Consider the following 25,295-nt stretch of genomic DNA (forward strand, 5'->3'; position numbering starts at 1 on the left):
CAAATGAGTATTTATTTATTTACAATATGTAGAATCTATGAGAATAGAAAGGTTCAGAAGTTTTGTGAAACATCACAGCACAGTTCAAAAATATGGTAAATGAAATGGTGTTCAATATATGGCAAAACTGGATAGTGTTCAGAGATCGATGGGAAGGGTTGAGTGGAGCTGAAGGATGGGACTAAAAACAAAAAGACAACTATTGTAAAATATACTGTGTCCATAAAATGTATATAGCATGTATAAGCTGGAAGTAGAAGCCTAAGTGTTGTTGTCCATTAGTTTATGCCAATTAGGGGAGGGATGGTAGGGTTAGGGGAAAATAATCAAGGAAAATATATATATATATTTTAATAGACATATTTACAAATAAAGATGTGGGGGATTGGAAGTGCAGACAATTACATTGAGGGAAGCCCACAATCTGCTACATTAAAGCTGTTCTTTCATTTAGCAAATCAGCCCCATTATTATTTGTGTCCTAAGCTTCTTTTTGCGACAGTGGGCTGTAGTAACAATACATGCATGATAGGAAACAAACGAGGTGTCTTAAAGCATCCCTTTGATTACATTAATCATTATTCTCAGTTTGATTTGTGTGAGGTGCTCCTACTTGTGATACAGTATGTTATTTTTCTCAGACAGTTTGGTTAGGTTATCATCTCTGTCGTAGGCTCCTGTATCTAGGTCCGTTTATTAGCTGTCTGGGAGGAGGAAGCAGAATAACGGAATGTCAGCCAGACAGTCTGTATTGGTGACAGTGACCTGCATATCACTGAAGAGGGCTCTTCTATTATCTCCAATGTTCCCTGCGGTTCCCAGTTCCCTCTTCAGCTCAGTGAGACGCTGCAGGATCACCTGTCTCTCCCTGCCCCGCATCAAGCCCCTGAAGTACAGCACAGCCGACAGGTGCTTCTTACTGACAAAAAGACAAAAAATTAAGTGAATCTTGATATGTAGTTTACTAAAGTTCAAAACAACAAATGACATGTCAGAGAGGTTAACAAAAACCCAGAACAGGACAATGTTCTGGGATAGTACAGCACAACATACAAGGGGTCATGCCTCATCGGGGAACACCCCCCCACTGTCAACCCTGCTTTGTAGTCAATTCAATGGGCTTTTTTCACATGGGGAAACATTGCCAAATCAAGTGAAATAGATAATAAACAAAAGTGAAATAAACAAAAAATGAACAGTAAACATTACACTCACAAATGTTTCAAAGCAATAAAGACTTTCCAAATGTCATTATGGACAGTGTTACAAATAGGGAAAATAAACATATATGGGTTGTATTTACAATGCTTCACTGGTTGCCCTTTTCTTGTTGCAACTTGTCACAAATCTTGCTGCTGTTATGGCACATTGTGGAATTTCACCCAATGGATATGGGAGTTGTTCAAAATTTGATCTGTTTTCTAAATCTTTGTGGGTCTGTGTAATCTGAGGGTAAGTATCACTCACCAGGCTCAGGCGGGTCTTGCCCCTCCTATGTACATCATGCATTTACTGCTCTCAGGAATCAACAATGCTTTCTGCTCCATCTCAATCTGCTACTGTCAACATGCTTCCCCTGTCTGATGAACACTGCTAACCACTGGCCTACTTTATCTTCCACTGCTGTTCTCTCTTCACAGCAACAGGGCCATGACAAGAGTCATAACAGAGTCAGAGTAGAATTCATTATGTTTTTTTTAACTTGCTCTTTTTCTGTCATTTATACTGTGCATATTACACCGGTATACTCTGTTGATTACCAAAATCAACAGATACAAGATGACCACAGGAAGATGCATGGTATTACCTGATGTCTGGGTAGTCAGCAACTAAAAGTTTCAGGTGCTTCTTTATGTCCCTCTTGTTTGTTTCCCCAATGATGTTACTCAGGTGGTCTCCTACTGGGTGGAGCCAGTCATGGGTTGTCTTATAGAAGAGGAAAGAATGCGTGTCTTGTAGTCTTGAATGGTTATAACACGTAATTTGTTTATGACAGCACTGAGGGTCCTTTCTGAATATACAAAGTAACATTCCTCAAAACACAAAAGACATAACGATGAAACAAATCTATGTACTGTAGTATTCTACATTTTAAACAATGTTGAATGAACATGAAAAGTGGAATGTGTGTGAATGTAAATTGAAGAAGTGTTAGCTACCATTTCCTCAAAAAGATCCTTGAGTTTATCCCACTGCGCCCTCATCTTGGTGGCGGCTTTGTCATGCTTCCTGTTCTTACAGGAGTAGTTGTTTTTCATCAGCTGGGAGACATACTCTTTCACCACGTAGTAGTGCAAGCAGCTCAAAAAGGTCTGATGCAGAGGAACACAGGGGCAAGAGAAAATAATTAAAAAGAGAAATGAAAGTCTGCTGTTTTCACGGTTTACATTCTCTTTCACATGACTGACATCATCCTAATCAACCCAAGTGACATCCATCCTCCTCTCCCTTTTACTGCTTTCACCGACAGTTCACCGACATTTCCACATCAACTCAAGAAGCTACTTTAATCCATTTTCCATTCTATGCATGGTCACCTTCCAGCAACAGACTCTTTAGGAAAGAGAATAGCAGGGTCTCTCCAGCCATACTTAAGCACTGCGCTGACCAGCTCTCCCGTTTTCACGGACATATTCAAACAGTCACTAGAGCAATGCACTGTTCCTGTCTGAATGACTACAGACCTGTAGCACTCACCTTGGTCATCATGAAAACCAACGAGTGTCTGGTACGGTTCCATCTCACAAACATCAATGATGCTTTCCTCGACGCACTGCAGTTTGCCTACAGAGCTAACTGGTCTGTGGATGATGCTGTCAACATGGGCCTACACTACATCCTCAAACATCTGGAGAACCCAAAGACATATGCAAGGATACTGTTTGTGGACTTCAATACCATCATCAGTTCTGCATTCAATACCATCATCTCAGAACTGCTACAAGACAAACTCTCCCAGCTGAATGTGTCCAGCTCCATCTGTCATTGGATCACTGAATTCCTGAACTCCCGCAAGTGGAAGGACATCACAATGGTCACCAAGAAGGAACACCAGCGGATGTACTACTTACGGCAGCTGAAAAAACTGCTAATTATTTTATAGCTCTATGCTCACTCTACCTAGTTGTATTATATAATGTATGTAAACTTTGTTTAAACTCCGGTGTCTGTATTCTGTCTCTAAATGTTGTTTATCACTAGCAGCACCATATCACCAAGTAAAATTCTGAGTATTTGCTTAATTGAGTGTTATATGCTTCATTTAAAACAATATGAACAGCACTTCCCGATTCCTTACCTGTACATATGGAGGTCTCATTTGTGAACAGCGATGGGTCAGCTTCTCTGTCCTTCTATACAGCTGTTGGAAGTCCTCATCTGTGGAGAGCCACTTCCTCGTCATCATTCTCCTGAGGTAGGGCTGGAAGAAACGCATATTAACCCACCCATTCCCTCACTCATTTTTTTGTTTGTTTGATCACCCATCTATAACATTGACAGCAGGAGCAATTGAGAGCTTAGTTTAAAAGCCTTTACAAAAACATGTGCAAGGAGGAAATCAGTAGGCTACCAAACTAAGTAACTTCCAGGTCACCCGAGACAAGTAGCAAAGACAGATCAATCACCTCAACACACTCTGATCAACTCAGGCTATCAGGGCATTTGTAGAATGAGGACAAGGTCAAAGGTCAATCAAAATTCCCTCCCTAACCTACCCTGACATCATTTTTAAACTGGTCCTCCAGGCTCTGGACCAGTCTATGGACCAGGCCATCCACCTCTCTGCTGAGATGGTCCACCTGTGTTGGGCAGCTCTCCCTGTAGCCCTCCATATGCTCCCTAGAGGAAGAGAAAGAGGGAAATGAAAGAGGTCAGGTCAGGTTGTCATTCATACACACCTATGTTCAATTCATCAGAACACTACGTCGGGGAAGGGGGGAGGGGTGGAGGGGGAATGGCATGAGGGTTTCAACAGGGGTTGTCAGAATTATGTTTTGTTTGTGTAACTATGTGATGTTTCTTGTGAAACTGGGGGGGGGGGTTTCAGAGTCTGTTTGGAAACATTTGTGACAGATGGATTTGGTAATCTGGGGAAGAAGGGCTATGCTGTCTTGATAGAGCTGCGTGATGAGATTATCCAAACAAACATTATGCCAATAGTAGAAAATATGGCTAAACAGTATAAAGTTATATCTGGCCATCTGAGTGTCCTGTCTCCTTGAACATGAATAACTAAATCTGCAGGAGAGAATTCTGACTTTTTCTGCCCATTTCTAATACTATGTTCCTCTTTTTTGACTGACATAGGCATGCTGTGGATTGATTCAGTGGCATTACCAGCTCTTTGAGCATGGAGAGAGGTCTTTCTCTTTCTACAGCTTAAACCCCTAGGCAGTTATTTTTTGCAGCTTCGTTTCCCCGAAACCACGTGGTGTTGCTCTCTTTAGACTGGCAGTGATATACTTCAGAAATACCTGGAAACAGCTTTGCTCTTCAATACACTTTCACTTGTACAATAATATGATATAGTGTGCCACTGAGCCTGCATGTTAGTGTGTTTGAGTATGTTTGAGTTGGTTTGTAAGATAAGATTGTAAGACTGTACATATTTATCCATAATTCAACATGACTTGTGTATTTTTTATGTTTATCTTGAACAGCATCTTGCAGGCAGGCTAAATTACCATATTTTGGTTCCACAGAAAATGCACATGAAATAACTGCTCTCTTATAGTTGTTCAAATCGTCCCAGTTTTCCATCACACTTCTGTTGCATAAGTGGCAACTTCAAATAATCAGACATAGTGAAGTTAAACTTGTACCTAAATGCATGACATACCACTAAAATATGGTTGCAAACAAAAAAATGTGCATCAAATCACTGAGATCGTAACAATTAGTTTAATACTGACACTGTTCTTCTGATCCAAGAATTCTGTTCTTAGGTCAACCTTTTAGGCAGCAGTCAAATGTTTCGTTTATTCACACCTTCCTTTGGTGAATGTACCCCAAAGTGTCTGGCAAGCTGAACTGACTGCCTAGCAACTGTTGTCTAGGACATTCTAGTCTACATTGTGGGTGGCGGAAACCTAGTCATTTGTCCAACTGAATGTATTCAACTGAAATGTCTCTTCCACATTCAGGGGTAGTGTTGTTTACCAGATGTAGTGAAGAGGAGTCAGACTTACATAAGAGCTGTAAAGCTGTTGATGTAGGTTATCTGATAGTCAGCCCAAAGTGAAGGGTTTTCCACACTGTTACAGCAGTACCTTAATTTAGTCTCAAATCTATGGAGATGGTGAGATAAAACATATATAAGACATGGGGTTATTAACAAGCAAATGAGAAGGCCCGGTTTTGTTTTTCCAGTGAATAATGGTTAGGATAGAGATAGAAAAAGCAGACTCAAATCAAATTTTATTGGTCACATACACATGATTAGCAGATGTTATTGCGAGTGTAGCGAAATGCTGTTGCAGGTCTGTTGCAGAGCATACCGTTTGGGAAACTGCTGTAACTCTTCTAGGCAGGAACAGACTACTCTCATTTCCAGGTTCACATCAATCCTCTTGGAGTTAACAGCATTGCTCTTAACATTCTACAAAGAAAGCAACATCAGTTTCAACTCTTACAAAGTTGTAGCCTGTCACTACAATCAAAATGTAACTAAGTAGGCAATGTTGCCCTCTAATGGAGATATGACAGTATTGCAACATGTGAAATCATGACAAAACAATACCGTCCAAATATCCATGTGTATGTCAGAGTTCAAGAAGTGTTCATCATCGGTCTCTGGTGCCTGTTTCTTTATCCAAATGTCCTCATTTTCAAGCTCTAATATTTTATCCAGCGAAGCTCGCATGTCCTCCTGGAAAAGACATGGAAAGCAAAAGAATAATAAAAGGCTAAAGGACTGATGAGCAAAAAAATAACAAAAAGTTTTGTAAACTCTTCTAGTGCACCTGCTTTCAATCTAAATTCCTCCTAAACATCTTTCCATCTGTCTCTTAGGAGTGTTCGATCCCTTACCTTAGCCCGCATGCAGTACTTCCCCTTGAGCTGGTCCAGGAAGCCCTCCTCCAGTGAGAGGCCTGTTTTCTCAGCCTCCATCTCTGGTCTCAATGAAGGACTGCTCATTATATTCTCACTGTTCAACAGGGATGGTGTCTCTCAGATACAATAATACTCACCATTTTGAGTCTTAGAAAACATTTTGTGTATATACACTGTAATTCTTAGTCAAGACAATGACTTTTAGTCTTCCTCACCTCTCATAGCGATTGATGATCCAGTCCAGCAGGGCGTAGTAGTCCTTCAGATCTGTCACCTGCTGCTGAAGCGTGTTCAGGTGCTGGCTGACAGCACCATGGTAACATCTCATGTAGGTGCTGAACACGTTGAAGCTGGGTGGGTAAGAGCCCTGCAGCTCTCTCTTCACCTTCTCCAAGTCTTTTAAGATGGCCTTGCCCAGCAGACCCAGGTGGATAGCCAGCCAGGAGGCATTCTGCTCGGGCCTGTCCAGAGGAACTCTCTTCAACGTTGCCTCGACCCCCTCGCTCACAGCCTCCCTCCAGGCACCCCGCCAGTCCCCTGGCCCAACCACGCCCCCAGGCTCTGCCTCCCTCTTCTCCTCCTCCTGGATGACGCGGGCCACATGCATCAGGAGCTCCTTGTTGAGGGAGGGAAGGCTGTTGGAGTTGCGCACTATCTCCTTCACCTTTTCCTGCATGGCTCTGTAAAGGATGCTCAGGTCCTTCTCCTTCTTTGCCAGCTCCATGGGGGAGGCCTCCTCCGTGCACTCATCCCTCTCCCGCTGGAACTCCTGGCGTAGGGAGAGGAGGTTCAGGTGGGCCTCCTCCAGCACCTCAGTCTTAATCAGCTCGTTGATCTGCATCACTGGAAATCAAGAGCAGACAGAGTGAAGGCCTTAGTGCATAGAGAGACGACTTTGTTATCCGTCTGTGGAAGTTCATTTACATTTACATTTAAGTCATTTAGCAGACGCTCTTATCCAGAGCGACTTACAGTCACTTTACAATAGTGCATCTAAATCTTAAAGGGGGGTGAGAAGGATTACTTATCCTATCCTAGGTATTCCTTAAAGAGGTGGGGTTTCAGGTGTCTCCGGAAAGTTCAGGCTGTTTTACCTAATACACACATACTGCACACACAAGCGTAGTGATTTACATCACAGATAAGATCTCTCGTGATCTCTGTTGCTAAAACAAAGAAAGATGGACGAGACAAATCAAACAGAGAGAAAGAGAGTGTGAGTGAGAAAGAGGGGGAGTGAGAGGGGGGGGGGTGAGCCTCACCTGAGAGGGGTGTGAGGGGTATCTCTGGGAGTATGTATGACTCTTTGATCTCTACGCTCTCCTCCCCCGCTCTCTTCTCCTCCACTGTGATCTCAGTGACAGACTGGAGCTGCTCCTGTTTGACGGTCCTGTCCTTTTTATTCCCCGCAAGTCGAAAACTCCGTCGAATGGAAGCCCCCTTCTTCAGAAGAGAATCCCCAATGGTTGATGGGTCTATAGATGGCCAATACAGAGATCAGATTATGAAGACCTTAAAAAGCCTCAGGATATCACAACGGAGCTCTCTAGAATTCTGTCAGTCAAAAATATGTATTTGTGCTCATCTTTGAACAGCATTTATGCCTACTGCAAACAGCCTCTAAAAACATCCATTGACAAAAACAAGTTATGGTTGGTTGGGTAAACAGTGGTGTACCTGAGTGTGTTCTGGAGTGTTTTTTCTGGGATGATGGTGAATCTTCTGCAATCTCTCCTCCCTCCTTTATTTGGAAGAACCCAACCGGACTCTTCAGGGGAGAGCCCACAGGAGACCCAGCACTCAAACCTGAGTGAGAGAGAGAGAGTTGCTGCCCAGCTAGCATCTAATGCCAGGAGAATCATATGTTTCTTAGAGTTTGGTGAGAGCATGGTTGTCCTATGGTTATTTTACATACAACCTACCCACAATGATCTGGGAAGGGTGCAGGATAGCCAGGTAGCACATAACGTTCTGAAAACCATATGTTTCTTAGGTGGGAATTTCAGCATAACGTTTCCTACAGGTTCCTACATGGTTCTACTTAAAATCATGTTCTCAGAACATTAACAAAACTTTCCATAAAACCACAAGAAAACACTAATGGAAAGAACGCTACTTAAAAACATATACATTCCACTCTCAGCTTCAACAAAACTCTCTCTATCCTCTCTTGTTAAGTGTGTTTAAGTGTTCCACTAATTGGCCACACCTGATCTTAATGAGTGCTTGTTTCCTTTGAAATGGGGTCTGTTTGAATAGAGTAAAATGAACAGTTTTATATGAGTTTAAAAAATGACACGCTAGCTCCATCCTGGTGGCGCAGTGGACTAATTCCTTGGATAGAAGACAGAAGATCAGAGGTTAGAATCTCACTGACGCCATGCCACAATAAATAACAAATGTTTTTGCATGATTAATGCCGAAGCAAATGAATTTCTGTGTGTCCCATCTGTGCTTGGAGTTCAAAACAGTTAACCCAAACTAAACTAGCAGTACTATTAACAGTATTACTGAAACATGTTCTCAGAACAATTTTTAAAGGTGCACTATGCAGATTTCACTGCCATTTTCTGGCAAAAATTACAGTGGGGCAAAAAAGTATTTAGTCAGCCACCAATTGTGCAAGTTCTCCCACTTAAAAAGATGAGAGAGGCCTGTAATTTTCATCATAGGTACACTTCAACTATGACAGACAAAATGAGAAGGAAAAAAAAATCCAGAAAATCATTGTAGGATTTTTAATGAATTTATTTGCAAATTATGGTGGAAAAGAAGTATGTGGTCACCTACAAACAAGCAGGATTTCTGGCTCTCACAGACCTGTAACTTATTCTTTAAGAGGCTCCTCTGTCCTCCACTCGTTACCTGTATTAATGGCAGCTGTTTGAACTTGTTATCAGTATAAAAGACACCTGTCCACAACCTCAAACAGTCACACTCCAAACTCCACTATGGCCAAGACCAAAGAGCCACCAGAAACAAAATTGTAGACCTGCACCAGGCTGGGAAGACTGAATCTGCAATAGGTAAGCAGCTTGGTTTGAAGAAATCAACTGTGGGAGCAATTATTAGGAAATGGAAGACATACAAGACCACTGATAATCTCCCTCGATCTGGGGCTCCACGCAAGATCTCACCCTGTGGGGTCAAAATTATCACAAGAACGGAGAGCAAAAATCTCAGAACCACACGGGGGGACCTAGTGAATGACCTGCAGAGAGCTGGGACCAAAGTAACAAAGCCTACCATCAGTAACACACTATGCCGCCATTGACTCAAATCCTGCAGTGCCAGACGTACTGGCTTAAGCAGGGGGACACATGTCCAGGCCCGTCTGAAGTTTGTTAGAGAGCATTTGGATGATCCAGAAGAAGATTGGGAGAATGTCATAGGTCAGATGAAACCAAAATATAACTTTTTGGTAAAAACTCAACTAGTTGTGTTTGGAGGACAAAGAATGCTGAGTTGCATCCAAAGAACACCATACCTACTGTGAAGCATGGGGGTGGAAACATTGTGCTTTGGGGCTGTTTTTCTGCAAAGGGACCAGGATGACTGATCCGTGTAAAGGAAAGAATGAATGGGGCCATGTATCATGAGATTTCGAGTGAAAACCTTCCATCAGCAAGGGCATTGAAGATTAAACGTGGCTGGGTCTTTCATCATGGCAATGATCCCAAACACACCGCCCGGGCAACGAAGGAGTGGCTTCCTAAGAAGCATTTCAAGGTCCTGGAGTGGCCTAGCCAGTCTCCAGATCTCAACCCCCATAGAAAATCTTTGGAGGGAGTTGAAAGTCCGTGTAGCCCAGCAACAGCCCCAAAACATCACTGCTCTAGAGGAGATATGCATGGAGGAATGGGCCAAAATACCAGCAACAGTGTGTGAAAACCTTGTGAAGACTTACAGAAAACGTTTGACCTCTGTCATTGCCAACAAAGGGTATATAACAAAGTATTGAGAAACTTTTGTTATTGACCAAATACTTATTTTCCACCATAATTTGCAAATTAATTAATTAAAATCCTACAATGTGATTTTCTGGATTTTTTTTCTTCTCATTTTGTCTGTCATAGTTGAAGTGTACCTATGATGAAAATTACAGGCCTCTCATCTTTTTAAGTGGGAGAAATGGCACAATTGGGGGCTGACTAAATACTTTTTTGCCCCACTGTATAATAGTTTGCCTACTTTCAGTTAATGTGACAAAACAAGCAAGTATAGTGTAGAGAATTATACATTATACCATCTAAATCCCTAGAAAATCTTGCATTTAAATTTTCAGTTGGTGTACAAAACCAAAAGGAAAAGACAAAAATGAAATTTAAGGGAAGCATAGAAATAGTGCACATAGAACAGATCTACCGCTTCTTAGACTTGCGTTCAATGAGAAATCTATAACTCACGTTTCTATGTGAATTTGGTTGGGTCGCCCAAAAAGTTACATAGTCGTTTTAATTCCCTTCAAATAACCTATAATTTCTGTTCTCGGAACGTTAATAAAAACCTCCCAAGAAAACATTCAGGGAACCATTGTAAAATGTTCTAATAACCTTCCTGCACCCTAAAAATGTACATTCCAAGAACAGTCAAAATTATCACTTCCGTTCTCAGAACATAAAAAAAAAATGTTTTACCGGTTAGGAAACGTATCGCTTTTTTTGAAGAATCAATGGAAAATCCTACATTCCCACAACTTCCAAGTAACCAAATGTTCTAGCTGGGTGATCTCTTTGACTTTGATATTGAAAGAGAGAGAGACAGACAGAGCCTTACCTGAGGGTGGTATGAGGGGTATCTCTGGGAGTATGTATGACTCATTGATCTCTTCTTTCTTCTTCTCCCTCTTCTCCTCCACTGTGATCTCAGTGACAGACTGGAGCGGCTCCTGTTTGAGGGTCTTGTCCTTCTTATTCCCCGCAAGTCGCAAACTCCGTCGAATGGAAGCCCCCTTCTTCAGAAGAGAGTCCCCAATGGTTGATGGGTCTATAGATGGCCAATATAGAAAACAGATTGACAGTGGTTCCCAAACTTAATCTTATCAAACAAAATAATAACATTTATCTTCAAATAGATATACGAATACAACCTTTTAGTGTCAACTAAGGACCTCTTACACTATTGGAACGCACTTTCATGTCATTATTATGTGTTGGAACAGCCTGCGGGACCTAACATGTTGTAAATATGAACATACAGCGTTAACTAGGGGAATATAATTTTCCCAAATGGGGTCCTCTGTATTTTCTGGTGTCAATTTGGGGTCAAGTGCAGTAAAGGTTTAGGAACGCCTGTATTACAGAAGGGTATCCCAACAAAGCTCTCTAGAATTCTCTCAGTGAAAGATATGTATTTGTGCTTGTCTTTGAACAGCATCTATACCTAGTGCAAACAGCCTTTAAAAACAACCATTGACAAGAACAAGTTCTGGTCGGTTGGGTTAACAGCAGTGTACCTGAGTGTGTTCTGGAGTGTTTTTTCTGCGATGGTGGTGAATCTTCTGCACTCTCTTCTCCCTCCTTCCTTTGAAAAAACTCACCTGGACTCTTCAGGGGAGAGGCCACAGGAGACCCAGCACTCAAACCTGAGAGAGAGAGAGTTGCTGATCTCTTTGACAATGAATACCGGTAGAAATGTAACTACTTTTTCAGTGTAATAGTGGGTGTGCTGACTGTTTGTGTGTGTGCGAACAAACGGAAAGTCGTACAGTCACACACACGCACAAACAGAAAAAGATACTACGTTGGCAACTGGTTAAGCAGCTTCTGTCAGATTTGTTATTTTACGAAGGTTAGATATGTTAGTGTATATCCTGCTTGGTTGGGAGCTGTTTTCTGATTAAGATAGGAATGTAATGAGGAAAAACCCCTGCTCAGACTGGCCTATGTCAGGCTGAAAAGAAATACCCAATACAGTGCATAGGAGAGTCCTTCCTGTAATTTATACTGTCATCCTATGTCTCCTGATACTTCCTCTTCCCATGACCTTGAGAAGCCATTTCTTGACGAAAGAGGATATTTCATAACTCACTTAATTTGACAGAGGGATAAACCCGAGTAAAACTTACTTGGTGAGTGAGTGGGCGGCAGCTGATGGGTCAGAGATGTCACTTCAGGGTCAATACTGTCCCCCCCCTGGTCTGAATAGGGTCTGTCCTTTGACCCTTTGCTGTTTGAGGCCAGAGGACTCCTCTCTCCAACCCGCTTCATGCTCTCCCTGAATTGCTTTATCATCCCCAGTTTCTTCTCCTTCACCGGGCCGTCGGGTTGGGTCTTCCCATTCCTCTCCATGGTGGATTTGAGGGAGGGGCCGTCCTCTAGACCCTGAGCTTCATTGACCTCCTCCATGTCCCCAGGTTCCCCAATCTCTGCCATCTGATCACCGCTTGCCATTGAATGTCCCTGGTTACTAAAATAAAAATGTAGGGGAAAGAAGAAAAATGTCTCTAAAAAATAAATCTCTTGAGTCAGGTAAGGCCGTGTCTGTGGAATGTGTTGTTAAAAGTGCCTGTAGCTTTTGGTGACTGTCTCAGCAGTCAGCAGGAACAGCTTCTGTTTACAGACAACATGCTATTTTCTCTTGAAGGTAAGAGGGACAGGGACAGTATAACGTGTACACTGGGAGTCGGGAAGCAATGACAGGGAGTGAATAATTTAATTAATAAATGAACATGGAACAAAACAAGAAACCTGAGCAGTGTACATACATGGACCACAAACAGAGGAACAGGAACAGAAACAATAACGCCTCGGGAAAGAACCAAAGGGAGTGACATATATAGGGAAGGTCATCAGGCAGGTGAGTGAGTCCAGGTGAGTCTGATGAAGCGCTGATGTGCGTAATGGAGGTGACAGGTGTGCGTAATAATGAGCAGCCTGACGACCTCGAATGCCGGAGAGGGAGTGTATGTGACAGTACCCCCTCCCCGATGCACAGCTCTAGTACCCAGTCCAGAGCGTCCGGCGACAGTACCCAGTCCAGAGCGTCCGGCGACAGTACCCAGTCCAGAGCGTCCGGCGACAGTCCCCAGTCCAGAGCGTCCGGCGACGGGCCACAGAACGGAAACCTCCAGCGACGGGCCACAGAACGGAAACCTCCAGCGACGGGCCACAGAACGGAAACCTCCAGCGACGGGCCACAGAACGGAAACCTCCAGCGACGGGCCACAGAACGGAAACCTCCAGCGACGGGCCACAGAACGGAAACCTCCAGCGACGGGCCACAGAACGGAAACCTCCCGCGACGGGCCACAGTCCGGAAACCTCCCGCGACGGGCCACAGTCCGGAAACCTCCCGCGACGGGCCACAGTCCGGAAACCTCCCGCGACGGGCCACAGTCCGGAAACCTCCCGCGACGGGCCACAGTCCGGAAACCTCCCGCGACGGGCCACAGTCCGGAAACCTCCCGCGACGGGCCACAGACCGGGGTCTCCCGCGACGGGCCACAGACCGGGGTCTCCCGCGACGGGCCACAGACCGGGGTCTCCCGCGACGGGCCACAGACCGGGGTCTCCCGCGACGGGCCACAGACCAGGGTCTCCCACGACGGGCCACAGCCCTCAGTGTAAAGAAGGGGGGCGACGTCCAGAACCTAAGCCGCCACCAAGGTTAGATGCCCACCCAGACCCTCCCATATAGGTTTAGGTTTGCGGCCCGGGAGTCCGCACCTTTGTGGGGGTACTGTAATGCCCTGACCTTAGTTATCGTTGTTTTCTTTATTATTTTGGTTAGGTCAGGGTGTGACGAGGGTGGTATGTGGGTTTTTGTGTTTTCTAGGGTTTTTTGTATGTCTAGGGTTTTTTCCCTAGTCTAGGTGTTTATATGTCTATGGTTGCCTGGATTGGTTCTCAATCAGAGGCAGCTGCTTATGTGCGATTGGGAACCATATTTACATAGCCATATTCCTTGGTTTATCTGTGTGTTATTGTCTATGTGTAGTTGCATGTCAGCACTCGTTGTATTAGCTTCACATTAGTTTTGTTGTTTTGTATAGTTTGTTAAGTGTTCTTTGTTTATTAAAAGAAGATGTATTCATATCACGCTGCGCCTTGGTCTCCTCTATACGATGAACGTGACAGCCAGTGTAAAGAAGCTAAAATAGGTGTGACATGGTACATTTTCTGGTGCCTGTTAAAGCCAAGCTGCAGCATTTTGAAATATATTTGTACGGAGTTATTTCTGACTAATAAATGTATATAAAGAGTTAACGTAAGCTAGGAGTGAGGAAATAAAATCATGATTAACTTTGTCCTGATCAGTGACTGAAATAAAATACTTTGTCTATATTTCTAAGATGATAAATGCAGGACTGGACAATCTTCTTTACATGCAACTCGAGATTTAGATTAGGGTCAAAGAAGACAAAGGTTTCTGGCCCTAGGCTTTACATTGGTGGACAAAGGACCAAGGTTATTCTCAGTCTGGGTTCTAGCAAGGTGAGGGACAAATAAAACAACCTGATTTCTTGTCATTGAGCTGGAAGAAGTTGTCAGACATCCAACATATGATATCAACAAGACACTTGTGAAGGGTAGCTACACTAGCTTGATCACTGGATCTGATTGGTATATAAAGCTGTGTGTCATCCACATAGCAGTGAAACTGAATTTTGTGATCGCGAATGATGTCGTCAAGGGGACACATGTACAGGGAAAAAAGGATGGGGCTTAGAATTGACCCCTGAGGGACAACATAGTGAATAGTTGCTGGGGACGATACTCACCCACCCATGCTCACTGAGAAATGTAAGTTACAGAAATATGACTGAACCAATCGAGAGCAATACCGTAGATTCCCACCCACCTCTCCAGCCGGTAGACAAGAATGTTATGATTGATAGTATCAAAGGCGGCACTGAGATCCAAAAGAACTAGGATAGAGCATTCACCGGCAGCCAACAGAAGGTTATTACTGATGGATTCTGGGTTCTAACTCCTAAACTTGGGATAGGGTTAATTATCAGGTACCCTATTGAAATGTTGAGCGCTTAGGTTTAGAGGGTCTACACCAGACGTGAATGGTTATCTGTAGGGGGAAAGTCTACGGTGGGTGCAATTAAGCTTGGAATGTACTGAGTGTAGGGGAAACGATCATATGTGGCAGGCATTGATAAGGGGAGAGAGTCATGAATTAGTGACGATGGGGGTCGAGGTCAGGTCAGGTCACGTTAAGGGAGAAGGAAAAGTTTATTACCCGTATCACTTAGTTTCCTGCCTAGCAATAAAGATGCAATGTTTAGCGAGAAGGAGGAGACTCCACCCAAAGTGGGGTACATATATCACCACTATTGTAAACATGTTTTGTCGAGTCAGCTGTTCAATCCTTTGGGAAGAAAAAAACTTGGTTTAAGCTTTCAGTGTCCGTCTTGTTCTTACTCTAATAATTAGAACCTAACATTACTGACTTTCAATAAAGCAGTTTCCGTATTGTGAAGTGAGCGGAAACCTGACTGAAATTGTTCATACTCAAATAAGCCACCAATTGCTCGAAAACAACTTTCGCTCTTGCATCTTTAACAGCAACATTGTCATTTCTCATCAGATCCTTCATTATCTCATAGAATACTTGAAGTTCGCAGGCCTTCCATTTATGTTCAGCTTTTCTACGTTCACTTTTTAAGGTACGAGTGTGGTCATTTAACCAAGGTACCCCCTAATTAATTTGCAGTGTTGGGGAAGCTACTCTGAAAATATAGTTTACCAAGCTACCAATTACTTCACACTGGAAGATGTTAAGCTACACTAAAGCTTTCTTATTTTATTTAACCTTTATTTAACTAGGAAAGTCAGTTATGAACAAATTCTTCCCAGCTAGCAATGACGAACTGGCCCAGAAGCGGCCCTCTTCCCGGGGCCCAGAACTGATTGAATCGGCCCGGAATCGGGTGTCAGAATTGGCCCGGAATCAAAATGAATGACTGTACATCGGGCCGTTTCCGTCTACTCTACCGGAATTCAGTTGATTTTGCCGGCATCTTACCAGAATCCCCCCAGGAGCGGCCCAATGCAAATTTAAATAAATGTATACAAAATTACCCAATTTAGTAATTTTACCCATTTTCGTCATATCCAGTCTTGTCCTATCGCTGAAAATCCCGTACGGCCTCAGGAGAGGCGAAGGTCGAGAGCCGTGCGTCCTCCAAAACACAACCCCGCCAAGCAGCACTGCTTCTTGACACAATGCAAGCTTAACCCGGAAGCCAGCCGCACCAATGTGTCGAAGGAAACACAGTAAACCTGGCGACATGTCAGCGTGCATGCGCTTGGCCCACCACAGAAGTCGCAATAGCACGAAGGGACAAGGACATCCGGGCCAGCCAAACCCCCCCTAAACCGGACGACTCTGGGCCAACTGTGTGACGCCTCATTGGTTTCCCGGTCGTGGCCAGCTGCGACACAGACGGGTATCGAACCAGCATCTGCAGCAACGCAGCGTGCACTGCGATACAGTGTCTTAGACCGCTGCGCCACTCGGGAGGATCCATCCACAAGCTTTTTTTTTTGATCACAGAAACAAGGAGAAAATATGGAAAAATAAATCATAATGAAATGTTAATTATATAAAGCAGCCCTTGTAATCATCTGCCATGAAAACATAGCATGGTAGCAACACAACATGGCAGCAGCGCAAAACATGGTACAAACATTATTGGGTACAGACAAGAGCACAAAGGGCAACAATACATCAAGCGAAACAGCCACAACTGTCAGTAAGAGTGTCCAAAGTTACCCTTAAGAAAAATACAGCTTACTTAAATTAAGTTACTTAGAAAAAGTAGTTAACTACATCCAAACTACTTCGTGAAAAATGACCATATCTAAATATGAAATGTCATAGACTACGAATTGCAAGAACAGTTCACTCTTGAGTCAGATGTTAACAGAATGTGTAATTAAGCCTATTAAAAACCAAAGTGAGAATTAGGCACACACAAAAAGGTGTTTCAAGTGAGAATTAGGCAAGTTTGATGATGAAAAAGAAAGGACATTCTTGCCTACTTCACCCATATTTTATTATTATTTTTGCAAATAAAAGTAGTGTAGTTCCAGTAGTTATCACTACATGGCAAAAATGTACACTAGCAAGATACTACTGAAAACGCTGCCAAGATTTGAAGTTAGTACAACTACCGCCAAGCTATTGCAAAATGTAATTACATTACTAGTTGAAATGTACAGTAGTTCACTACTCCCCAACACTGTTGATGAATAAACATCCTCCCCACTTAAGTTTCCATGAGGGAGACAGCTTATTTGTTGATAGCTGCAGTGACATGTTAAAACGTGCCTGTAAAAATGGAAAGAGACGCTTGGTATCTATTGAAGTATGTCTCTGCATAGCCTTATAGTACATTCGTCAACATTTTCGAAGCAATACTTAGCATGCAGAGGCTAAAGAGTTGAATTGTATGACAAATGCCCCAATTTGCATGAAACCTAGTCTGTAAAAACAATCTGCCTCAGCAAAATCCTCTGCTCTTATTTTCTATAGGGGTAAGCATTACAGACATACAGATACATTTTTCTCATAATCATAAACCCTTTCAAATGTCAAAATAATATAGCCTCACTCACCTGAGCAACACCTTTTACCGTCTGGAGCGGTGACTAGGCCTAACAATCTGGGGATTTCACTGCTTTCACTTTCATGTTCACCTCGACCAGTAGTGACAGGTAGCTACAGAAGTCTTGTATAACCAACAATATCGCAGCAAAAATGCGGGCTCGAGATAACCTGCGCATGACAGAAGCAAAGATTAAATATTGTTAGAAAGTTAATCATTACATTACCATTAATATTTGTTGAAGCTAGGCCTAAATCCGTGGCAAAACAATTACACACGATATCGAACGACGATGCTTTTAAACCAGACTGAACTTTCATACAGGCTTAGTTTTGAGATATCACAAAGTGGAGTTCTACAGTAGACTAGATACGCTACAGGTCTATCTGTAAATAGCAAACAACTGCTCAGAAAAACAACTTTTGGATTATTTTTGAATGGTTGGTTATTTTGTGCTTGGTTGGCTTTTACTGCATTGATTGCACCTGCCATAACACCTGCTAACATATTTTGATGGTGAAGTCATACTGAGACTATGGTGTCTTTTACAGATGAGCCCTGCATAAACACATCAAGCACTTAAAATATACAATACACAAAATTACAAAATGCATGAAGACAAACACACACATAAACATAAAAAAAGGGTTGTTTGTCTGTCCCCATAGGATAACCCTTTCTGGTTCCAGGTAGAACCCTTAATTGTTCCAGGTAGAACCCTTTTGGGTTTCATGTAGAAGCCTCCGTGGAAAGGCTTCTACATGGAACCCAAACTAGTTCTACCTAGAACCAAAAAGGGTTCTATGGGGACAGCTGAAAAATCCTTATAGGTTCTAGATAGCACCTATTTTTGTAGCCAAAGTATTGTGTAGCCATAGTATTTTCTCCGATAGGGTGGTGTATAACCTATTCTATGGTTTGGAAGACAACAGTCTCCATATCAACAGTTTCATATCGTAAATTATTATAGGCTTTATATAATAGTCACTCACACACATTATATTTCCGGCCAAGATGTGGAATTAATAACTGTGTGTCCGTGGACAAACAATGTCATCACTCAGCTGTGTGTGTATGTGAATGTGTGTGCATATGTGAGCATTGTTATGTTCATGTTTGTGTCTGTGTATAGACCTACATGCGTGAGAGAGTTGTGTGCCCACAGACCAGATGTCCCTTGGATTACATTTTGGAGCCAATGTGTTACTGGACTACAGGTCAAGGGCTTGGGGTTTGGGCATGACCACAAGGTATCATATGATTAGTTAGTATGATGATTTGGCTATACTTGCTGTGTCATGCCAATGCAGCTTTGATGGCTGATGCAGAGCTCTGACAACACTTCCTCTGACATCTTATCTTCCACATACTACTCCATCTCCTCTACCAGAGGAGTGCCTCTGTGTACCACAGCAGTTATTCAAAAGCCTGGTGGGAGATTTTCATGAGGAGGCAGGGAGAGAGGATGAGAGAAGTTGACTTCCTGCAGACAGTGGTAGAATAGAGGTTTGGAGGTCACAGGAGGTTGGTGAAACCTTAGTTGGAAAGGATGGGTGTCACACCAGCCTTCGCTTTGGCTCCCCCTCCTCCTGTCCAGCTCAGGCGTTCGGCGTCGAACCTACTGCTGGAAAACGCCCTTTACTCTTCAGTCTCGCCGAAGAACGCATTTCCATTCCTACGGAGTCCAATGGCGGCGAGCTTTACACCACTCCGGCCGATGCTTGGCATTGCACATGGTTTTCTTAGGCTTGTATGCAGCTGCTTGGCCATGGAAACCTATTTCATGAATCTCCCGAAGGAACAGTTCTTGTGCTGACGTTGCTTTCAGAGGCAGTTTGGAACTCAGTAGTAAGTGTTGCTACCGACGACAGACGATTTCTATGCGCTACATGCGTCAGCACTTGGTGGTCCCATTCTGTGAGCTTGTGTGGCCTACCACTTTGCAGCTGAGCCGTTGTGGCTCCTAGACATTTCAACTCCACAATAACAGCATTTACAGTTTTTATACATGTCAGCAACGTGTGTGGCTGAAATAGCCGAATCCAGCTATTTGAAGGGTTGTCCACATACTTTTGTATACATAGTGTAAGAGCTATAAATAGTTTAGTCAGTGCTCTCTGTCAGAGGTCTTTACAGTGTTGTATGACATTAATGCTTTCATCTGTTGACACTGAAACCTGAATCGCCTGTTACAATTTTAGGTTCCCTGAGTTAAAGTTCTACACTTCATTTTGATCACCACTTGGTGAAGTAATTTATTGTAAAAGAAAAATGTGTGATTCACCTGTCAGGATAAGTAAAACGCTTTTCAATCTGTCATTCTGTCTACATTGCCAAAGAAGCCATGGAGAAGGACAAATGAGGAAGCAATGAAGAAGGCAGGAACCTGGAATGAGGTCAAGAAAACTTCCCAGAACAGAGTGTGCTAAATAACAGGGTAAAAGCTGATGGGCAACTATAAAAGCTCAAACCAAGTTTATTCACGTAAAGGCTCAGGCAGCTGAACAGACAAGGAACATATTCACACAAGTACTGGTATTTAACCCTTTCTCTTATGCTGCACATCCTCCTTGCATCTCTGAACAGCCAATACATCTCTGTTGCTAGACAGAACTCTAGTGATATCTGTTCTTCCTCACTTCATCTGACCTGACCTCGGCCCCAAATTCCTCACTCCTCCCCATAGGATCCCCGATGTCTAACAATTGTCACACCCTGATCTGTTTCACCTGTCTTTGTGCTTGTCTTATCAGGTCTTACCAGCGTGTTTTCCCATCTCACTGCTTTCTCAAGTTCTGTTTCCTAGTTTCCCCCGGTTCTGACCATTCTGTCTGCCCTGACCCCGAGCCTGTCTGCCATTCTGTACCTGCTTGACTCTGATGCGTTTACTAACCTCTGCCTGTCCTGACCCCAAGCCTGCTTGCTGTTCTGTACCTTACTGACTCTGCCCTGGATTACGGACCTCTGCCTGCCTTTGACCGGTCTTTTGCCTGCCCCCTGTTTGGGTCAACAAACATCTGTGATTCTAGCTGTCTGCATCTGAGTCTTATCCTGAGTTCTGATAGTACAAAATGGACATGACTGACCCAGCAGACTCAGACCAGCTCCACAATTCTGTCTTTCTGCAGGGAGCTACCATTGGAAAACACAAGAGTTACTGCAATGTCTTATGGAGGGACTCCATGCTCTGGCAGAAAGCCACGACCAGGTGTTCGATACATTGCTGGAGCAATTCCACGGATTCCCCACTGGGCAGCAGGTCACACCCGTAATCTCCCAGCCCACCCCAGTATCCCAAGAACCCAGCTTATCTCCTCCGGACCGCTACGCTGGAGATTCCCGATTTCGGAACCTGCCGGGGACCTTCTCTCCAGTGCTCCCTCATTTTCAAGCTGCAGCCTTCTTCGTTCCCCTCGAACCGCTACGGGCTACGGCGGTGTGGGAGCAACAGTCTGCCGTCTGCCTCAGTCTGGAGGAGTTTGTGGAGGAAGTTCAGAAGGTGTTTGATTCTCTGTCTGGGAGAGAGGCTGCTCGTAACCTGCTCCAGCTACGTCAAGACTCCCGAAATGTGGCAGACTACGCTGTGGATTTTTGCACGTTGTGAGCTGAGAGTGCCTGGAACCCGGAAGCATTGTTCGACATGTTCCTTCACGGATTATTGGACGTGATCAAAGATGAGCTCGCTGCCCATGGACATTGATTTCTCATAGACTTAATCATCCAGATCGATGGGCGGCTTCGAGAACGTAGAAGGGAGAGGGAATCGTTCTCCTGCGCCTGACTTTCCTGCCACCAACACGCACCATTTACACTTACACGACTCACACCCAGAGCTGTCTATATCGTGGAGCTATGGGACATTTCGTAGCTATCTGCTCATTAAAAACCCAGGCAGTAGATAATAATTCTGCAACAAATGTGTCTGTTTAATTCCTCCAATCTCTGTGCCATTGTCACGACTACCGCCGAAGTTGGTGCCTCTCCTTGTTCGGGCGGCGTTTGGCGGTCGTCGTCACCGGCTTTCTAGCTGCCACCGATCTACGTTTTCTTTTCCATTTGTTTTGTCTTGATTGTACACACCTGGTTCCCATTACGTTAGCTAGCTGACAGCTTGGCTAAACACAAGGTCAGTGTAGGCTTTAGCTTACACATAGAACTGAAGTAGCTGACCATCTTGAGATGGCAAGTCAGTCAGGAGGGGAGAAGTCCTCAAATTCAAAACTTCAAATTCTCTCCATAGCAAAGTTAGCCAGCTGCAGCTATCCCCAAGCTAAGCTATCTTATCTACCTAATATTTCTCTGTCAAATCAGTTATGGTAAGATAGCAAGATGTGTTTCATAACACCTTGCTATGAAAGTAGCTTTCACTTTAGTTCCAACGTTTCGTCATGTCATGTAAATACATCTTACCTGCGAGTTGAATGCCCGGTCTTGAGTCAGCTCAGCTGTCCTATAACACAATATTCTATAACTGGCTAGTTTTGTCTCGTCTCGTCTGTCCATTGTTAGATCTAATATCCCTACAACAGTAAGCTACATGTGGACATTGCACAAACATCGCCCATCTTGACTGTAGATACATTTATATAGTAAACATTGAGTGTGCTCACGTTACAATATTTTATGCTGTAAATGTCATATTGATGTGCTTATAAAGACAGTATGCCTACACTTACCTAGCAAATAAAAATAAAAATAAATAATAAAAATAAGTGTGTAGAGTACAACTTCAGCTGCCTGACCAGAACAGCATTCTAATTGTCTATCTAACCACACACAGACATGCACAGCTCTCTGGGTGAGGTTCTTTCTTCAAGTCTCCAGTGGGTGATGAAGTCCCTTCCATCTATGTAACGTATTACAGATTATGGAGAGGTGGAGTCAGGTGGCAGGAAGGGTGGAATGCATGACCCATGAGTTCAATAACTACAGGTAGTTGGAAGATGGTACTCTTCTTATACCACTCTGTAGGCTACTGACCAATTTATAACAATTTGTCATCGGTCAGTAGCCTGCAGAGTAATATGAGAAGAGTGGAATTGCTGAACTTATGTAGATAACTTTCAAGTGGAACAGTTCCATGTAGAATAAACCATACTTCATATAATACTGTAGAAACAGTGTTCTGCTAATATAACAATTTGCAAACATTATCCCTTCCTGTATGGCAGGACCGACTTTGGGAAACCGTTAAGTATGGTGTCCCGTATAAGATAGCAGTTCCCTGACATGCTATTGATCGTACCGTTTTGCTATTTGCTGCCAGAGCCATAGCTATATTTCTATTAGAAAAGTGATCCTTCATTTATTTTTGCCCTTGAAAATACAAAATAAACTTGTATAATGTGGTGTCCAAGCCCAGTCCAGGATGAGTCTTTGCCTGGCTGACACCTACTGTTCCCACACAGTAGTGGACCTATAGAAGACACCGAAGACCAATTAGACCTAATTGCATACAGGTGTGAGTGGGCAGTGTGGAGAATTTGAAAGGCATTTCTGCTTTACTTTGAGAGATACTGTGCTACTGTTGTGTGTGTGTGTGGAGCTCTGCAGTCATTTGTATGCCAGGGAATCAGCCAATCCAGGACACGGCTGGACTCAGCCCTTAACTGGTATGGTAACTGAAGTCCAAAAGGAGGGACAGTGGAAAGGGAGCCAGTCCAGGCGCATGTACAGTGCTTGCAAAACATGTACCAATCACTGTTTCCTTTAGAATATTCATATACACAGAAACATTGTTAGATGTGATTGAATTGTTTACCTTTTCTATGCTCGAATTAACAGCGCTGCTCAGATTGTTGACTAAAATCCTCTGTACTAATCTTGCAGTGTCTTTCTCTCCCAGTCTAGTCGTCCACGACTCCACAGTTGATCCGGTGTGCACTGTGTCTTGGGAGGACAAGCTGGGGTGACATTCCTGTGCTCCCTTCACTACTTGGGCAGTGAAGCCCCCAAATGAATGAGATTATAGAGTAGTGTGTTTGAAATGGAGGGAGTACAAGGCTTTGTCACACCTGCTCCCGCTTCCCCTCTCTGGTGCTCGAGGGTGTCAGGCAGCCCATCATTACGCACACATGTCACCATCATTACCCGCATCAGCGCTTCATGGTACTCACCTGGACTCTATTACTTTATTGATTGCCTCCCCTATATTTGTCACTTCCTGAGTTTCTTCCCCGTGTCTGCAGTGTTGTTTTGTTCCCCCTGTCCAGATGCTATCCTTGTTTTGTTTCATGTTGGTTATCTATTAAATATTTACTCCCTGTACTTCTCGTCTCTCGAAGAGGCTAAAAGTAGATTTTGCCTTGGAAATGTTGATAATTTTAATGAGGTGAAAGTGAGGAGGTTGAAAAGGCAGAGGATGGGTTTGAATCTGTTGAAGCTAGCAATAACAAGGTATGTCGGAAGATTGGTGTCAAGTTCCAACTGAGTGAGCAGCACGCCAGTTCGAGTTCTGGAGGTGAAATGGAAGGGGTAACACAATGTTGTGAGGAGCTTGGAGCCCGAGCCTTGCAATGATGGACATGGTTATGGTAAAGATAACTTTGGTCCAGTGGGAGTGAGAATCTTTTTGAAGTGGATGGAACCATCAGCCTTTTGGCTGATCCATGGATGGGTTCAGGTTGGGTGGAGAAGATGGTTTGTGAATGTAACCCTAAGTGGACTTGAGATGTTTGTTCAGATCAGAGGGAGCAGGCACTCCGTGCAAAGCAACTTGGGTCAGGATCTGTTTCTTGCTTTGCTCTCAGGAACAGGGCACCATTTCATTGAATGATCTATGGGTTAGCAATTGAAGTTGAAGATTCCGTTTTTTTGTGACACCTGGCGTTTTGTGACGCAGACCCGGTGGTGAGCGTGGCAAAACAGAGTCACTGTCAGTCATTTTGAGTATGAGTTTTTACCTGCCAATGTCATGTTAGGACATATCATATATCCTGTTTGAGTGTTTGTGGAAAATCTACTGCACTTTTTCAGGTGCAATGTTTATGGTTATGTCGCAGCAGTGTGTAGGAGGGAGATTCTGAGAGGTGTGCAGGAGGGCGTGGGATAGAGGATTGTGTAGTTTGTGGATAACGTTGTGCTTCATCTGTAAGGGTGCACATGTTCCTGGGGATCAGAAGTGTCCATTGCGAGAGAGGCAGGTTGAGGTGCCCAGAGTCAGACACATCAAATGTGGTCGATACCACTCCATTCCAGACATTATTATGTGCCGTCCACCCCTCAGCAGCTTCCACTGGAGTTGTGTAGAGCCGAAGGAGTCGTATGCTGGGGCAGTGAAGAAAGTAGAGGATGGGTCAAGGGTGAAGGATCCTGAAAGGGGGCCAGCACAGAGGGATAGGCCAATGAATGATATATGCTTCAGTAAGGTTGGCTTCTTAGCGTTCATAGCAATGGTTATCAACTGTACTGCAGAAATGGAACATAATTCACAGAAAATAGATGTGGTGGCAGCTGCAGAGAAGTACTTGGGGATACGAGATTTTAAGAATTACAGCATGTGTTGAGTGGTAGTGTCTCACCCTCTCAGGTCGTTGGCCTGGGATAGGATCAGATAGAGTTAAAGTAGTAGAAAAAGGTGATGGGTTTTAATGAGTATAGGTTTTGTTGGTAGGTAATGCAACATATTGGATGCCAACCGCCGTTAAACCTAACCAAAGAAGAAGTCGCCAAATGCTAT

General features: G+C 43.6%; 1 protein-coding gene across 4 annotated transcripts; it reads right to left on the bottom strand.

Moving 5' to 3' along the window:
• LOC118362609 (exocyst complex component 3-like protein 4) lies at positions 1-23,538 on the bottom strand. Of its 4 annotated transcripts, XM_035743088.2 has the most exons (17): positions 23,379-23,500; positions 17,628-17,787; positions 12,122-12,462; positions 11,510-11,638; positions 10,831-11,040; positions 7,732-7,860; positions 7,317-7,529; positions 6,270-6,897; positions 6,031-6,148; positions 5,741-5,869; positions 5,499-5,599; positions 5,190-5,288; positions 3,717-3,840; positions 3,299-3,421; positions 2,160-2,312; positions 1,808-1,926; positions 1-919 (listed from the first exon to the last, which is right to left on the bottom strand). In XM_035743088.2, the coding sequence occupies exons 3-17, from the start codon at positions 12,444-12,446 to the stop codon at positions 697-699; spliced, it is 2,823 nt and encodes a 940-aa protein (XP_035598981.1). In that variant the 5' UTR covers positions 12,447-12,462; positions 17,628-17,787; positions 23,379-23,500; the 3' UTR covers positions 1-696. The 4 variants fall into 4 exon arrangements, with proteins under 4 accessions (XP_035598981.1, XP_035598980.1, XP_052342293.1 ...); XM_035743087.2 differs by lacking the exon at positions 17,628-17,787 and having other exon boundaries at positions 23,379-23,538; XM_052486333.1 differs by lacking the exons at positions 10,831-11,040; positions 11,510-11,638.
• Between the last annotated feature and the right edge of the window lie 1,757 nt (positions 23,539-25,295).

Source organism: Oncorhynchus keta, chromosome 29 (genome assembly GCF_023373465.1).
Source record: "Oncorhynchus keta strain PuntledgeMale-10-30-2019 chromosome 29, Oket_V2, whole genome shotgun sequence".
In the NCBI taxonomy this organism is placed as follows: domain Eukaryota; kingdom Metazoa; phylum Chordata; class Actinopteri; order Salmoniformes; family Salmonidae; genus Oncorhynchus; species Oncorhynchus keta.